Source organism: Nicotiana tomentosiformis, chromosome 8, assembly GCF_000390325.3.
Source record: "Nicotiana tomentosiformis chromosome 8, ASM39032v3, whole genome shotgun sequence".
Taxonomy (NCBI): Eukaryota; Viridiplantae; Streptophyta; class Magnoliopsida; order Solanales; family Solanaceae; genus Nicotiana; species Nicotiana tomentosiformis.
The window spans coordinates 50,397,273-50,416,480 of NC_090819.1; the positions used below are offsets into that span (position 1 = coordinate 50,397,273).

The following is a 19,208-nucleotide window of genomic DNA, read 5'->3' on the forward strand; positions in this document are numbered from 1 at the left end:
TCTTGAGAACATAAAAGTGGGAAATGTGTTATATGTCTAAGATTTCAAATTTATTCTAATGTCTGTATACAAGTTAGCTAGAGTAGTCTCTTGTTGTCATTGTTTTCCTAATTTTTATATGTTACAGGATCTTTATAGTGGTAGGGTAAGGGATATTGATAGAGAGGAATGAGTTCTGTTTATTGTGGCACGCAGAAACAATGCTAAAGGTATGGATAATCCAATAACAAATGTATTTGTGCACAGGAAGGTGGCGGATATCAGTATTTGTCACAACAAAATGGGTCATGTCACTGTATGTCCATTAGCTAAATAGCATAGGCTGCTATTTCCTACCAGCTTCACTAGAAACGAGAGGCCTATGGAGTTGATTTATATGGATATATGGGGTCCCTATAGAGTTCCAACTCATGATTGAAAATATTTATTTCTCACTATTATTTATGATAATACAAGATTTACATGAGTTTACTTGTTTCAAATGAAAAGTGATATCGTTGTTGTGCGAATTTCCTTTCCTTTATAGAAATCCAGTTTGATGTTGTCTTGAAGATTATTAGAACTGACAATGGTACAAATTTTTTTAACAAATATTGTAATAATTTATCATGGACTCAAATCCCATCATGATCATGATGATACCTAACTCAACCCCTCTAGGCAAGCCAACCAATATAAATACAGCTCGAACTGAAGATCATTAAATAAATAATAAAATAAAAATGTGAAGATTAAATTCAAGAACTGATAATACAAGTCATGAGCTACTAAGATTAAGAAGTACAATGTTGGTGTGTAGAAAATAAATCATTTGTTTGAAATGTACATAAATTAAAATATAAGTCCTAAAATACCATGAACAAAATGGTAGGTTGCAATTGGAACGTCGGTACATCTTCAATGCTAGTCTTTGGCTTCATCAAGAGCTCAGCTCCAAAATCTGCTAGTATGTGTACAATCGACACCATGTACTAAGTAAGAGTCAAGACTAACCTCAACGAAATAATGGCGAGGTTTAGTCAAAAGATACTCACTTTATATAACACGTGCAACTCATAAGCATATACAATAATAGAGAAATAGAAAAGATACAGCCAAGGAACAATAGATATCAATAATAAGGTGCAGAATCAAAGAAGTAGGAAATAAGCATACTTTTCTAAATAACCCGATTAAAATCATACCAAGTATCTTAAACTCGTATACTACTACATGAATGTAGAGTGTCTATGCATGATAAAGATCCAATTTTACATTAACTTCTAGTTAGTATTTATATGAATGCTTCTACATGAGTCTAAAATGTCTATCCATAATGAAGGCTTAACATGTATATCCTTTGCTTGAACAAATGCTGCAAGATGCGATGATCCGTGTAAATCTCACAGGACACCCCATAAAATATAATGCCTCCAGATCTTAAGAGCATGAACAATCGCGGCTAGCTCTAAATCGTGCACGGGGCAATGTTTCTCATGGATCTTTAGCTGACGTGAAGCATATGCAATAACCCGCCCCTCCTGCATCAATACACAACCCAAACCAACGCGTGAAGTGTCGCAATACACCGTATACATCACCAAACAGGAAGGCAATACTAGAACTGGTGATGTACTCAAAGCTGTCTTGAGCTTCTGAAAGCTCGCCTCACAATCATCGGACCAACGGAACGGAGCACCCTTCTGGGTCAATCTAGTCGAAGGTGCTGCAATAGATGAGAAACACTCCACAAATCAGCGATAATACCCTGCTAACCCCAAGAAGCTCCTGATCTCAGTCACCGTAGTAGGACGAGGACATTTCTGAACTGTCTCGATCTTCTTGGGATCCACCTTAATACCCTCGCCTGATACGACATGCCCCAAGAATGCTACAGAATCTAGCCAAAACTCACACTTGGAGAACTTAACATATAGCTTCTGTTCTCGCAGGGTCTGAAGCACCACTCTCAAATGCTACTCGTGCTCCTCCATGCTGCGCGAGTAGATCAAAATGTCATCAATGAAGATAATGACAAACGAATTAATGTATGGCCTAAACACCTTGTTCATCAAATCCATAAACGTCGCTGGGGCATTAGTCAAGCCGAAGGACATCACTAAAAACTCATAATAGCCATATCTAGTACGAAAAGCAGTTTTCGGAACATCCGACTCCCGAATCTTCAACTGATGGTACCCCGATCTCAAGTCGATCTTAGAGAACACCTTAGCACCCTGCAACTAATCAAACAAATCATCAATACGCGGCAACGGGTACTTGTTCTTGATGGTAACTTTGTTCAACTAGCGGTAATCAATGCACATCCGCATAGTCCCATCCTTCTTCTTTACAAATAATACTGGTGCACCCCAAGGTGATACACTTGGTCTGACGAACCCCTTTACTAGCAACTCCTCAAGTTGTTCCTTCAACTCCTTCAACTCTTTCAGAGCCATATGGTACGGTGGGATAGATATAGGCTGGGTACCTAGAGCCAAGTCGATATAAAAATCGATATCACAATCTGGTGGCATGCTTGGAAGGTCAGAAGGAAACACATCGAAGAACTCCCGAACTACTGGTACTGAATCAATCGCTGGAGTCTCTGCAGTAGTATCCTGAACATAGGCTAGATAAGCCAAACAACCCTTCTCGACCATATGTCGAGCCTTCAGAAAAGAGATAACCCGACTAGATGCACTGACAGACGAACCCTTCCACTCCAATATAGGAAACTCTGGCATCGCTAAGGTAACAGTCTTGGCATGGTAATCAAGGATGGCATGATATGGGGATAACCAGTCCATGCCCAGGATAACCTCGAAGTCGGTCAAATCGAGTAACATGAGATCCGCTCTAGTCTTGTAACCACAGAATATGACCACACAGGACCGATAGATTTGATCCACAACAACAGAATCGCCCACAAGAGTGGACACATAAATAGGAGTACCCAAGGACTCACGAGGAACATCCAGGAAATGAGCAAACAGAGATGACACATATGAATAGGTAGACCCTGGATCAAATAATACCGAAGCATCCCTACCGCAGACAAGAATAATACATGTGATCAGGGCATCTAAGGCCACTGCATCTGGTCTGACCGAAAAAGCATAAAACCTAGCTGGAGCGCTGACTGGCTGGCCTCCGCCTGACTGAACAGTATCTGGCTGACCTCCCCCTGCCTGGACTCCACCTCTAGGATGGCCCCTACATGCCTGCCCTCTGCCTCTGGGCGGTCGGACGGCTGGTGCTGAAATCATGGGTTGATGGCCCTGTTGTACTGCCTTGCCCCGAAGTCTGGGATAAAACTTCTTCATGTGCCTCGGATTCCCACACTTATAGCAACCTCTCAGCACAATAGACTGCTGCCCTAAAGTCGGACCCTGATGGCCTGAATACCCACTGGAAGAATCCTGAATAGCTGGTGGGCGGTAAGAACTCTCTGGCATGGCACTGAAATAAGGTCGCACTGGTTCACCCCGAGGAGGTGGTGGCGCTAGATTTGTGGGCCTGCTAGGCTGATCCCTCCCAAACTGACCTTTGCCCGCGGATGGGGCACTACTGAATCCTCCCGAATGACGGAACCACTTGTCCCGCGGCATCTGCTCTCGATCCCGCTGACGATAACCCTCAATCCTTCGAGCTATCTCCACAACTAGCTGGTAAGAGGTCCCTATCTCAACCTCTCGGGCCATAGTGGACCGAATATCGAAGTGCAACCATGCAACGAACCTTCGTACTCTCTCTGTCTCAGTAGGTAGTATCATCAATGCATAGCAAGACAATTCAGAGAATCTTGCCTCATAATTAGTCACCGACATCTGGTCCTGCCGGAGCTGCTCAAACTGAGATCGTAACTCTTCCCTCTGAGAGGGTGGAATATACATGTTCAAAAAAAGGCGTGTAAACTTATCCCAAGTCATGGGAGGAGAACCTGCTGGTCTACCGAGAAGATGTGACTGCCACCGTCTACGGGCACTACCCTCCAGCTGGAAAGTAGTGAAGTCCACCCCGTGGGACTCTAATATACTCATGTTGTGTAGTCTATCCATGCACCCGTCAATGAAGTCCTGGGGGTCCTTATGTCACTCACCTCCGAAGACAGGAGGGTGAAGCCTGGTCCATCTATCTAATAACTTTCGCGGCTCGCCGACCGTAGTTGGTCTAGGCTCAGGTACAACTACTGCAACTGGCTGGGCAGGCCCACGGGTAGTGCGCCCGGGGTCTGATATATGTCAGGTGCATGTCCCGGAGCCTGAGCAGTAGGGGTCTGTGCTCCCCCTCCCGCTTGAGATGTGGCTGGGTCCGCTGGAAATAAACCAGCCTGGGTCATAGTATCCATGAACCGCAGCATACTACCCATAACCTCCTGAAAGCCCGGTGCTGACATGAAATCTACCGGGGCTGGCTCTGCCGCAGGCACCTCGCCCTGCTTCTCAATAGCGGGATCCTCTACTGGATCCGCTGGTGGTATAGCTGGGGCAACTCCGGGATGTCCTCCTCCCCTACCTCGGGCCGGTGCCCTCCCCCGGCCTCTACCTCGACCTCTAGCAATAGGGGGAACAACTCCTCCCAGGTCCAGAACATCCACCATGCGCGTTTTCACCATCTTTGAGAGAATAAGAGAAAGACACTTAGTATAACATCGCTTCACGATAGGAGATAAAGAAAGAGTAGTTTCCTAACACCCTATAGCCTCTCAAAGATAAGTACATACGTCTCTGCACCGATCCTCAAGACTCTATTAGGCCTGCTCATAACTTGTGAGACCTACGTGAACCTAGCGCTCTGATGCCATGTTGTCACGACCCAATTTCTCCTACAGGTTGTGATGGCGCCCAACGTACCGCTAGGCAAGCCTATAGTGAACTAACTCCGTGATCCTTTCTTTTAAAGATTTAAAATTTGTTGATCTTTTAGTTTGTGCATAAATAAGAAGTAAGAATTTCAATAAAATGAGAGATAGACAAAATAACCCAAAAACCCTCAAGTGTCTACTAGCATGAATCACCAAGACCTGGTGTCACAAGTGTATGAGCTACTAGTAGAATATATAAAAGAATACTACGCTACTATCTGAAATGAAATAGACAGAAAAATAAAGCAAAAGGAAGACTTCGACTGCTATAGAACGGGCTCAGAAGGCATCTCACCGCAAAGTCTCGGAGTAGTCAAGTATGCGCGCCGGACTGATATCCAGATGCACCTGCCTCAGATCCTGCACATTTAGTGTAGAAGTGTAGCGTGAGTACATAAACAACGTGTACTCAGTAGGTATCTAGTCTAACCTCGAAGAAGTAGTGACGAGGGGTCGACTTCGACTCTTACTATGGGCCAACAATAAAATATGTGGAATCCTAATTAAACATGATATATGTAAATGACAATATAGCTCGGAGCAGGAAATAAATAAACAATCCTTTCACCGTTAGTAAATACCAAATCATTTCCCTCATTTAACCATTTAACATCTCAAGCCAATGAAACAATATCAAATATAATATGGCTTCCAGTATTATTACGCATGAATTATGCCGAGGATGTACGACCCGATCCGAATATAAATATACATATATTGTGTGCACTGCCAATGGTCGAACGGCACGAACCATAGACGCATCTATTAACCTGCCGAGGCGAACGGCCCGCTCGCATGAGAGTAGTGAAAATTTACCCCGCTCGCGGAATATACTTGCGACGCGGTTGAACATAGAATTTCTCAAGTTATCCTAATATCCCTCAATTCTTTCCAAAATAAGAAATTTAACTAAAACCCCTAAAAACTTGAAAATCCTTAACCTTATCTCTATTCAAAGAATTTTAATAAGCATAATCAAATAACGATGCCAACAAAGCATGGTGTAAACTAAAACTACCCGGACTTAAGCATAAATAGTCGCTACGCACGGACTCTCGTCACCTCGTGTATACGTAGCCCCCCACAAATAGAAGCATCTTTTAAATAAGTTCACCTATGGGGTTAATTCCCTCTTACAATGTTAGAAAAGAGACTTATCTTATCTCAAAGCCTACTTTCCGATCCAAGATTATGCTCGAACCCTAAATTCGGTGCCCAAGACTCGAAACTAGTCAAATGTTATATAAAATGATCAATACATGTTCAAAAGTTTATATCCTAACTATCAAAGTTATTTCCCAACCCTATTTGAAGAAATTCCTAAAATTCATATCCGGGCCCACGTGCCTGGATTCCTAAAATATTTGAAGAAAGTTGTTACCCGTAACCTCATGAACTCTAGTATATGATTTTCACTAAATTACATAACAAATTTCGTGGTTAAATCCCATTTTTATAAAAAAAACCTAGGTTTTCACCTAAACCCATGATTTTCACTAATTTACATGTTATAATCTACCCATAAACTATGTATTTAACTCACATTGTATAGAAATTACTTACTTCAAAGTGCTAGGTTAAATCCCCTCTCTAAGAGCTCCAAGGATCGCCCAACAATTAAATAAATGAGCTCAAAAATGGCTAAGTCCTGCATTAAATTGGGGTCTGCCTCCAGCGATTTCTACTTCTGCGGTTATTGGGCCGCATCCGCAGCATCGCTTTTGCGGGCAAAGGTCTGCTTCTGCGGAAAAGCATAAGGTCAGCTGGTTTTGCTTCTGCGGCAAGAGTGCCGCTCCTGCGGTTGGGTCCGCTCCTGCACCCTTCCGCATCGCACCTGTGCGTTCGCGGGTGCGCACAAAAATTCGCACATGCGGACCCTGGCCAAATGCTCCAGAACTGTTTCTGTGGAGAAAACCCTCGCACATGCGGGCTCGCCCCTGCGGTCCAAAGCTCGCAGGTACGGGCACACCAGAAATTGGTGCACCTGCAGCCTTCATGAGTTCCAAACTCAATTCGCGCACCGTCCGAATGGCATCCGGGGCCCCCGAGGCCCCGTCCAAATGTACCAATAAGTTTAAAATCACAAAACGGACTCGCTCGTACCCACGGAATGCATGAAACACACCAAAACCAAGAATCACACCCCAAAACCAAATTGAATCAAAATATGAACTTCAAGTTTCCAAATTGCTCCGAACACGTCGAATCATGCTTAGAGTACTCGGAATGACACCAAATTTTGCGTACAAGTCTCAAATGACATTACGGAACTATTCTCGATCTCAGAATCCTGTTTGGACCTCGATGTCACCAAAATATACTCCAAACTAAATTTAAAGAACTTCAAAACCTTCAAAGAACCAACTTTCACTATTAGGCGTCGATACGCTCTCGGGTTATCTAAAGCCCGATCCGAACATATGACCAAGTCCAAAATCATCATACAAACTTATTAGAACCATTAAATCCCGATTCCGAGGTCGTTTACTCAAAACGTTGACCGAAGTAAAACTTAGACCTTTTAGCCAACCTTAAGGAACCAAGTGTTCCGATTTCAACCCGAACCCTACCAAATCCCAAACTAACCATCCCCGTAAGTCATAAAACAGTAAAAGCACGTACGGGAAGTTTTATTTAGGGGAACAGAGTTCTAATAAGCAAAACAACTGATCGGGTCGTTGCAGAGAAGCTATATTTTTCTACTTCTCTAAACCTGCTTCTACTTCTCCTCAAAAGCACTTTTTTTCTTCCAAAAGCTTGGCCAAACACTTCAACTTTGAAAAAAAAAGTGATTCTAGGATTTGAGAAGCTTGGCCAAACAGGTTATTATACACTTAGACCATGGAATTTGAAAGAGAAATTTGGAAATTTTTGTCTACATATTAAGAGAGTGTATTTTCGGGAATTGAGGGTAAATTTAGACTCTATATTGGAATCTAATCATATAGTTGGACTCGTGGGGTTATGAGTAGACGGGATCTAACCCCTTGACTCGGGTGTTGACCATGGGGGCCGAGTTGACTTTTGTTGAGTTTTGAGAATTTCATTAAAGATTGAAGTTTTAATATTTAGAATTGATTGTTATAGATTTATTTGACGTATTGAGTTGTATTTTACTAGATTCGAGTCGTTTGGAGGTTGATTTGAGAGAAAAAGCTATTTTGGAAGGTCGAATTATTACTGGGTGGAGGTAAGTCTCTTGTCTATCCTTGTTAGAGGGAATCTTCCCCATAGGTGATTTATTTGCTACTTGTTGCTCAATTTAGGAGCCACGTATATGCGAAGTGACGAGCGTATATGTGTAGCTACGTTATGACCATATCTGATAGAGTTGGATTATAATTATGCCCTATTTGGTCTATGTATCCATATTTCTTTGATTCTATGACTATGTGATATCCAATTATTATGGCTTTGAAGCATGCTTACGGTTATGACTTGTTAATTTGAGCATAGAGGATTATCTTTCCATGTTGAGCTTTCTTGTTAATCCATAGTCATTCACTTGTCTTAATCGCTTCATAATTTTGGTAGTTATGCGACTTAATTTACTCATGTTAAATAATATGATTAGACTTATGCATGTTGAGCTAGCTTGTTGAGCCATTGTGATAAATTGAATTACATGATTAGCCGCCATAGCCATCTTTTAGCTATTTAGGATTTTATTCGTATTCTAATTGTTATGTCTTGTACTTCTTTATTATATTATTTCATACACATGTTCATGAGTGGGAGAGTTGGATATTGTTAAAATTTTGAGAATTTGGCACCAAGGGGATTATGATCGGATACTGATTATTGATGATAATGTGATTCGATCAAGCTGTATGCTGCAACAATATTATGATTGGATCGAGTTTCATGTTGCAACAGTAATATGCGTGAATCGGGTTGCATGCTGCAATAGTATTATTAGTGGATCGGATTTCATGTCATAACAACACATAGATCTGGATATGTTCCTCCTGATTCAGGTGATTACCCATGTTAAATTGGGCCTTGTATGGGCAAGCACCCATATTGGTGCTAATTTACACACTTGGCCGGCGTCGGATATATATATATATATATATATATATATATATATATATATATATATATTGTGCAATGAGGTTTGATATTTGATCACGAGCATGCATTGGTAACCTAGACTCATGCAGTGTGTGTGTGTGTGTGTGTGTATATATATATATATATATATTGACGGACTCATATCATGATTATGAAAATATTTGAGATAACTAATATTGTGTTTTATCTCTTGTTTGAAAAGCATGATTGAGGGGTAAATCCCTGTGCTAATGTGATCATCTTTTTTCCCTTTAAATGTGATGAGATTGGTGTGTTGAGATGTTTCCCATTAAATGGGATGAGATTATTGCTAGCGAGATGTGATGTGATGTTGACCCACACGGCATTGTGGTGATACGGCTTAGCCGGTCGGGCTGAGATCGAACATCATGCCACGCACATAGTGGCATTATGAGTGTATGTATCAGGGTGAGACGGCTTAGCCGGTCGGGCTAAGATCGGACTCTGTGCTAAAACACGGTGGTGTATCGGTGCTAAGGATCTCCCAACTTAAATTACTGAAACTTACTTGAAATTTACCTCCCCTAACTTGAGACCTTGATACTGTTTGAGTCTATTATTGATTTCATGTTTTATTCTCCGTTTACTGTTACTCGTTCTATTGAGAGGGTGTTTAGTTTTACATACTAGTACTATTCCATATGTAGTAAGATCCCTTTTACCGGGGGCGCTATATCTTTAATGGATGTAGGTGATTCCATAACAGGTGGTATTGATCAGTGATAGCAGCACACCCTCTCCTCAGCTGACTTAGTGAGCCGCATTTCATTTCGAGGTCTTATATCTTTTATCCTTTGTACATAGCGTTTTGAGGTATAGTTGGGGCCTTGTTGCCGGCACTGTCGTAGCACTCTTTTGTTCCTGTTAGAGGCTCCGTAGACATAGTGTGGGTTGTATATGTTTTTGGGAAGGTTAAACTAAAAATTTTGTAATCGTATCATCTGTTCCACTTTGACTATGATTGTACAATGTACTATTTTGGAGACTTCTGACGTAACTAATTGAAATGAACTGGTGTTATTCACATGACCTCTTACTGTCTAATTAATGAAATGTATTCTTCACTTTATTCATGGATGAGTTGGGTAGATGACACTGTGCAGGCTTGCTCGACCGGGGTAACTCTGTTGAGCGCCGGTCGCACTCCCCGAGGTAGGGGCATGACATTTGATTAAAAGCCTTTGGGGCTCATTTTGAAGGCAAAATCTGATGTTTTTAGAGAGAAGTGAGAGTATCTTAGAGACAAGGGGAGAAGGCCTAGCAATTCTACTCATCCATTCTTGCCCGAGTCTTCAAGAATCAAGGAATCCATTTTACTAAACCATCACCTATCCGGGTAAGTCCGTCTCCTAAGTTTTAAGGCAAGAAGTCATGGGTCTAAGTATGTTGTGGGGTTTGAGATAGGCCATGAATGTGCCAATAGGAAGTTGTATGTGGGGTTGTTGAACTATTTCGAGTAGTTTCTTATTGAACATGGTTGAGGGAGGAAGGAATTACCATTGTAGAGCTTTGTAGTCGATTTTACATAATAGGTGTTTGACAAAATTCCCAAGAGACTTATGTCATGAGAATCCTTCTAATTATTATCCGATTTTCGCTATCTTCCTATAGATTGATATTGCTAGAAGTGTTGGCACGTTGTAGTAATCTAAGGAATGCTCAAGAAAGGTATGTTGGCTAAACTTCTCTCTTAGAATTGAATTCCATGATGTTCCCATAAGCTTCGAGTATGGTTGGCCCAGGTTCCTAATCCCCATGTTCCCAGTTGTTCCTAATAGATTTGGTTATCCCAAGTAAGCATTGTGTTGAAATATGTATATACTTAAACGTGTTCCAATTGCTCCTATCTTATTATGACCTCTTCAAGAATGTGTTCAAGTACGGTTTATGTATTAAATGTTATGACTTCAATTAGTGTTTCAAATGAAAGTCTATTATGCTTAACTTGGAAAGAAAACCCAATGTGCTCAAGACTCATATAGCTCATACATATCAAATCTATATTTCCAAATGCCCCTATTGTTGATAAACAATGACGATGTTTGGAAGTAAAGGAAGTGGGAGTGAGATATAAAATATGGCCATGGTTGTTGTAACTAGAGTGTATGATTTGAATTTGTGTTTCAACCATAATCACCATGATCTCCCTTGTAGGAGTTTCCACTGTATTTTGAGTTCTTATTTACCCACGAGTTGAAATTGTGCATTGCCTTTTAGGGAAGTATTTCAAAAAGAAATGGCGTATTACTCGTTTATGATGTTAACTTGTGTTGCGATTGCAAGTCATTTTGCTTTGTACTTTGGAAAGAAATCTATTGTGTTTAAAGCCTTCATTACTAATGAACTTAAAGTTATGATTTCCGGAAAATTATATATGTTGATGTTTATGATAATGATCCTTGAAAGTAAAGAAATGAAAGTGTTGAATATGATATAATGATGTTGTGAGTGGTTGAAAGTACTAATGAAGCGAAATAATGTGTGAAAGGTTACAAGGTGAATGTGTTTGTATTTATATTTCCTTTGTGTGCAAAAAAAAAATGTTTTGGGAGTATCATTAGCGAGCCGAGGAAGGGTGGGTTGTAACGGCCATCACCCGAAACTACACGTGCCGGTGTAGGAGTGGATTGAGATATTCCCCTTGATTGGGATGAGATTGAAGTGATGAGATTATTCCCCTTAATTGGGATGAGATTGATGATAGCTGTGAATTGAAAGTCAACCCACACGGCATATGTGGGGAGACGGCCTAGCCGATCGAGTGAAGATCGGACGCCATGTCGCGTGCATGGTGGTTCCTACTCTTGGTAACACCTTTTTTTTCATCACCATGTCGATCCACATTGTCCGTGGAGAGATGTCTCAGCGAATCAAGTTTGTGATCAGACTCCATGCCTCGTTTATGGTGTGATGATCGGAGGCTAATGATCTCTCAACCAAAAATAATATTATTTTCGTATTTCAAAAAATGTTGTGTTTTAACTTGGCATTTGGATATCATTGGTTGTTACTTGCTGTTTTTATGATTATCCCCTTGGTATATTGGCATTTAATTTCATGGGAGGACTTTTAGCATTACATACTAGTACTATTCCATATGTACTAACGTCCCTTTTGCCAGGGGCGCTGCATCTTTAATAGATGCAGGTGGTTCGTCAGCAGGCAGCTTTGACCCTCGTTAGCAGTTACTCTTTACTCAGTATGTTTTGGTGAGCCCTATTCTGTTCTAGGCCTTATGTTACTTGAAATTGTACATTGTGTTTTGAGATATAGTCGGGACCTTACCGCCGGCACTTCCATACTAATCTTTTATTGTACTTTGAAGCCTCGTAGACATGTTGTGGGTGGTGTTCGATGTTGGCTAATAAACTAGAAGTGTTCGTATTTGGTAAACATGTTTTTCTCTCATAATTATGAACTTGTGATATTTTGGAAATTGTAAACGAATCTCTTTTGAGTAATGGAAAATATACATGGAACACTTTGCTCTTCTCATGTCTATCTCTTGTTGCTAATTCTTATATTATTCATGGGTAAGGTTTGGTAGAAGGCATCAAATAGGCTTGCTTGACCGGGGTATCTCGGTTGAGTGCCGGTCGCGCTCCCCGAGGGTGGAGCGTGATAGGAATTGGGATAGTTAAAGGTACTGTATAAGTGTTACAGAAATAAAAGAGAATGCCACTATGGAGACAGTCAAAAAATTTAGTATAGAAGTAACCCTACAAGCACAAGGGTACAGAGATAAGTAACTAAGGATAACTATAGGCAAGTAAAAACATCAAAAATTCCATCGGGTATATGAGGTAATAAGCTCGCAGCTTTATAAGAGTCAGAGGGCCTCCCCTAAGTACTACAACAAAAGACTAGCTAAGGAAATAAGGAAGAAGGCTTCAACCTAAGCATAGTAACTTGAAGAAGAAGTAGTATTGTAACAACAGTCTCACTATAATATTGTATACAGTCCATCAGAAAGTGGCACCTATCGTGGCTAATGAACGTGAAGTAAAATCAAAAGTAATATTCAAGATCATATGAGTTGCACAAAACTTCCGGCATGAGTGGGAACTAGGAAAAGTAATTGCTTACGTTTAAAGAAAGTTGAGAAGGAACGAAAGGAATTATTCCATCAATGACCCATAGTTAGTTAGAAGACTTGGAGTATTATCCATGCATAATATATGTTGACATTCATACAGACGTAGAAGACTCTGGTATAAGTTAAAAGAAAGAATTGAGTGTAGGTCATAGACAAAGGGTTGAATTATTAGAAGATTATATCATGGATATTCCATAGCGTCCATGAAAGGCTAAAGTACTAACTAATACCCTGAACCGCAGATCGAAAGATAGCTTAAACCTACATAAAGGCTGAGAGAGAAGAGGAAACTAAAGTGTTACATCACCTAAGTAAACAAGAGTCTTATTAATGGACCCAGATCATTATAAAAACCGTGATTGAAAACATTGTAGAATCACTCTTAATATCAGAGGTACAAGAGAGATAGTACAACATCCATATTCTATAACGGCTCTACGATAAAGCCAGTTAGAAGAGTACCAGCCTCATAAGAAGTCAGTATGAGCTCCCACCGGATTGTGTATGTCACCAAAGGTGCAAGTATTATAGTAGAGCTTCAAGTTGTTAATGTGAATTATACATATGTGGAAGGGAGGTTATTAAAGAGATAGAATATACGATGTGAGATTTTAAGGTATGTACGGTAAAGATGAAGAAGGTACGAGAACTCAAGTACAGAAGATTGTGAATAGTCCATACTTCAGATAGAGGGCAAGAAGCACTGTGATTCAGTATCCAAAATTGATAGCAGTGTCATCAGTGGCATATCTTCTAGCCTATAGTTTCCAGGTACCGAGATGTCTAGTAAAGAGAGTAAAGAAGAGTTAAAGACGGTGTGATGTTTCGCTTGAGGTTCCAGAATAGCATAAGGAAATCTATGGTGCAAGCAAGTTAAAAGAAGATTACGAGTAGTATAAATAGATATATGTACGTCACCCTTGTGCAAAAGGAATTCAGTTATCCCTCGTATAGAAGGGTTACCATAAGGCGAGTAAGGGTAATTAATGATGTGAAAAGACACCAAAGGTGAAGAGGTAAAACATCTATAGGTAGATCGTCGTAGCACTAAATACGACATCGGAGTAAAGAGATATTTGCATTTTTGCGAGACTGCCCAAGTAGCTCCCTTAGGACCCACAAAATCGGTGTAAAACTCTAGCTTGTATATAAGTCAATTCTAAGTCGTTTTAACTGATTTTTCTCTACCAAAACAGTTCCTAAACCCTCCTAGATGCTCTCCAAGGGTTCCCCCATGATCCTTGAGTGAATCCAACGATAAATCATGCAAGTTCGACATAATAAATATCGTGGTTACCATTAACTCCCTTTCATTCTCATTGTGATGACTTATGAAGTTACATGGTGTTGAAGTGAGTTAAAGAACAGAGGGTTCTTGGTATATTTGAGATTACCATCCGTAATAGGTACGAGGACTTGTGCAACAGTTGTAACTTCGTTGATAAGGTATGTTAAGGCTATCCCTTCTTTCCTTTTGGCATGATCCATATGATACAACGAAACGAGCAAACACGCAACTTTCACATATGACTCTATTCTTAGAAGTACTAGGGTTGCCTATGTTCTTGATTCCCCCCTTGTCATATTATCATATCGTGTGTACATGGGTCTTACAAAAATATGTAAGTTGATAAAGTTTATTTATGATATTAACCGAAGTCATATTGATCTTATGACATTCCGAGAAATCTTACTGACTTGTTTCATTATGCATTGCATTCATTTATACATGTATATTTACCCATGACCAGATGGCATTATATACGCGTATATTGTATGTATATGGGGTATGGGGAAGGTTATGGTGTTATATACTCACCACCACCTGATCAGTTGGCATACGTTAATGATTTCACCCATTGAGGCCAAGATGATATGATGGGATGCCCTCAAAGGCTTGATGATGTTATGTACACATGTACCTATGCATGATATGACATTTATACGCATATGCATGATACTATAAATGTTTCATGATTGTCTTTAATATGCTGATTTTTATGCTTTACATACTCGGTACATTATTCGTACTGATGTCTCATTTTGCTGGGGACGCTGCATTTCATGCCTGCAGGTCCTGACATATAGCTGGATAGACCTTCCCAGTCGACAGAGTCAAACACCAGCTTGGTTTGTAAGCTCCACTTCCTCGGAGTTACCAAGTCTAGACCTTGGTGTCAATTTTATATATACAGGTTTAATGGGTAGGTCGAGGCCTTGTCCCGACCATGATACAGTTCATTTATCTATAGAGGCTTGTAGACGAGTCTTGTATATTTTGCATATCAATATTGTGGCTTTGCCAGCCCTATGTACATGTTAGTTTGGTATTGCTGGTTGTAGACATTCATGGTGGCCTCGTCGGCCTTGATTGGTATTGTCAGCTTGCAGGTAGGCCTCGTCATCCTATGTTGAAGGTTACCCCTCCAGATTTCACAGTTACAGAGTGGTATCAGGACAAATATGGCACAGGGTGCCGACCATGCCTCCCCAAGTTTGGGGCGCTACTGATCCTTGAGATTTTGTACAGAAGTTTAGTTATTGTACTCATTGACTCCTATATTTCTTATTTGAGTTGTGTTGACTGTAATTTGGCTTACCTAGAGGGTTGGGTTTGGTTCCATTATGACTAACTAGATTTTGGGTCGTGACACCATCAATAAATTACACCCATTATCGTAGTCACCAACCAGATACCAAAATCCCCTGCATCCCACACATGATCAACTAAAAGATCTACCAACACATCTGCATTCTAGACTGGATAACACCTCGAGACAATGATCGAGCATCCATAGCACCCCATAGCCAATCCACAACATCATAAGCTATTAGTGCATCACTGATACCGAGTGCGCATCATCATATCTGAGTGGATATAATGAAATATAAGATATACGCTTCAAGTTGAATCAATGTCGCACGATAAGGGATAAAAGAAGTGGAGTTTCCTAATAGTTTCGTAGCCTTTCGAAAAAAGTACAGACGCCTCTATACCGATCCACAAGACTCTACTCAACTTGCTTATGGATCGTAGAACCTATGAACCTAGAGCTTTGATACCAACTTGTCACTACCTCAAAATCCCACCTTAAGGATCGAGATGGCACCTAGTCTCTACGACTTGGTAAGTCTAACATACAACAACATCATATATGATTTACCAACTTAATATTAATAAAATTGAGAAAAATGGAACAATACATAGCCAATATCTTAATACAACTTTCACAATCCCAAAACCCGATAATACTGAGTCATATGTTCTACAGAGAGTACAAAAGATATGCCAAAATACAATATTGTTTTGGATTACAATTAAATAGTATCATAAATGAAGTATGATGGTGACTTCGAGGCCTGCGAACGGAAAGACAGGTATACCTTGAAGTCTCCTACCGCACAAGCACAAATCTCAAAATTAACACAATCTGAAGTACCTGGATCTGTATAAAAATGTGCATAAGCGTAGTATGAGTACACCACAATAGTGCCCAGTAAGTATGAAGTCTAACCTCGGTGGAGTAGTGATGAGGTATAAGCCAAGACACTCACTAGACATAAACCGGTGCAAGTATATCAATATTAAGCTAAGAGTGGAAAGAACATCAATGTAAAGCTAACAACAGAAAGAGTAGAAATAAATCTAACAATGGAGTAATAAAAACAACAAATGGAAACAAGAAGTAAATAGGTGATAAAGCAGCAAAAATAATCAGAACACAGTTAAAACATGAATGAAATCAATTAAGGAAACAAATGACAATTCAAGTAATCAAGTCGTTCCAACGCATGTTTTACAACAAGAATCACCTCGAGGAACCACACCTCATAATCACATATCATAAGCCACAATCATGAATCTTACACACATGGCACCTCGTGCCCACATTATCAATCACCTACACACGAAAAATATCTCATGCCTCAACATAAGTCTCACTTGCATAGCCAAGTCCACGTGCCACCATGTACATCATATCTATGCCAATTGCCAATAAAATGTTCGAAGGAATTATATAAATAGAGTAACGCAGGATAATAATTTAAATAAGGTAAAGCGTCAAATAAGATAATGAGTTTATTTTCGGAATAAAATAAAATAACAATTTATATAAAGTAAAGCATCAAACGAGATAATGAGTTTATTTTAAGAATCAAATTAAATAAGGTAAAATAACAATTAATATAAAGTGAACAAATAAACGAGATAATGAGTTTATTTTAAGAATTAAATTAAGTAAGGTAAAATAACAATTTATCTAGAGTGAGGCATCAAACGAGATAATGAGTTTATTTTAACATTCAAATAAGGAAAAGTAAAATATTTGTAATGACCCGACCAGTGATTTTGAGATTTAGCATTTTGTTCGATGGTTTGAGATATTGAGTAACTTCACATTATATATTGTGACTTGTGTGTGTGGTTGGTTTTAGTTTCGGAGAGGTTCGTGATTAATTTAGAAGAGTGATTTTCATTTTAGAAGCTTAAGTTGTAAGAGTTGACTGGAGTTCGACTTTTGTGTAGACTCAGGAATGGTGTTTTGATTATTCCAATGGCTTATTATGGTGATTTTGGACTCGGGCATATGTCCATGTTTGGATTTGGAGGTCCGTAGGTTGGTTTGGTAGTTTTTAGCAAACGTTGGAAATGTTTAAGGTTTGGACAGTTAGGAGGTTTGACCAGGAGCTGACTTTATTGATATCGGGTTCGGATTATGGTTCCAGGAGTTAGTATAGTTCCATTGTGTCATTTGGGACTTTCATGCAAAATTTGAGGTCGTTCCGAGTATATTTGATATGGTTCGACGCGAGTTTTGGAAGTTAAAACTTCAAAATGTTCATTCAGATTGACTTGAGGTGAGATCCGTGGTTTAGATATTATTATGCGCGATTAAAGGCCTTGAGTAGGTTTGTGTTTGTTGTGAAAGTTTTTAGTATGTTCGAACAGGGTCCCGATGGGCTCGGGTGTGTTCGGATTGATTTTGGACCATTGCGGATCATGTTGGCAATGTTGAGATTTGAAGTACTGGTGTGATCGCACCTGCGGAGATATGGGCGCAGGTACGGAGCCGCAGAAGCAGCACAGGAGGTGCAGAATCGAAAGAAGTGGCCTGGGAGCAAAGTCTGCAGATGCGAAGATTGATCGCAGGAGCGAAAGTGCAGAAGTACTAGAAGGTTTGTAGGTGCGACATTAGTGGAGGCTGGAAGTGTGCGTAGATGCAATTGGTTTTCCACATCTGCAAGTCCGTATATGCGAGGTATTGTGCGTAGATGCAATAGGCATGAGTTTCAGTGGTTCTCGCAGATTGCGATATTTTTCCCGCAGAAGCGGAGGTCGTAGGTGCGACTAAGTGACCGTATATGCAGAAATGCGGTGCAGAAGCTTTATGTATCGAGGGTTTGATTATTTTTTCCCATTTTGAGTAAGAGAGCTCGGTTTTGGGCGATTTTGAAGGTGGTTTTCACGATTTTGGTTGGGGTATATATTTGTTTTATGGATTTGGTTATGTTTCATGATTCCATCCTTGTTTTTATCATTTAATTGATGATTTGTATTGGAGAAATTGGAGATTTTAGTAAAACATTTCTAAAACATAAAATGATGATTTGAAGGACATTTTAAGGTCGGAATTGGATTAGTTTGGTATGGTTGGACTACTATCTGAATGGTTGTTCGGATTTTGTGAGTTTTGGTGGGTTCGGAGGTGCGGGCCTAGGGTTTACTTTTTGGTTTTCATTAAAGATCGAATCTTTATTCTCTGTAATCGTTTCCTATGGCTTTTATTTATGATATTAGGTTATTCTGGCTAGATTCGAGCTATCTGGAGGTTGTTTCACGCGGGAAGGGCTTCTTAGAGTATTGATTTATCTTCTTTGAGGTAAATATCTTGTCTAACTTGGTATGGGGGAACTACCCCGTAGGATTTGGGTTAATTGCACTATTTGAATTACGTGGAAGGCATGTACATGTGGTGACAAGTGTATACACTTTCTTATATGTTAAAATTGACCGTACGTGGGCTTACATGTTCTATATTCCATTGTCAGTCTTATTCTTATATGCCTTAATTGAATTTGTTACTACATGTTATATCTTCCGTTTGTCAAGTTTACTCTTATATGTATTTGATTGAGGTTGTTATTATTGTCATGCCTTTTATTGTTGAG

At 39.9% G+C, this 19,208-nt stretch overlaps 1 protein-coding gene across 1 annotated transcript; it reads right to left on the reverse strand.

The window, feature by feature from the left end:
- Positions 1-1,733: 1,733 nt before the first annotated feature.
- On the reverse strand, positions 1,734-4,022 carry LOC138897453 (uncharacterized). Its single transcript, XM_070183424.1, has 2 exons — positions 3,050-4,022; positions 1,734-1,846 (listed from the first exon to the last, which is right to left on the reverse strand). The coding sequence occupies exons 1-2, from the start codon at positions 4,020-4,022 to the stop codon at positions 1,734-1,736; spliced, it is 1,086 nt and encodes a 361-aa protein (XP_070039525.1).
- Between the last annotated feature and the right edge of the window lie 15,186 nt (positions 4,023-19,208).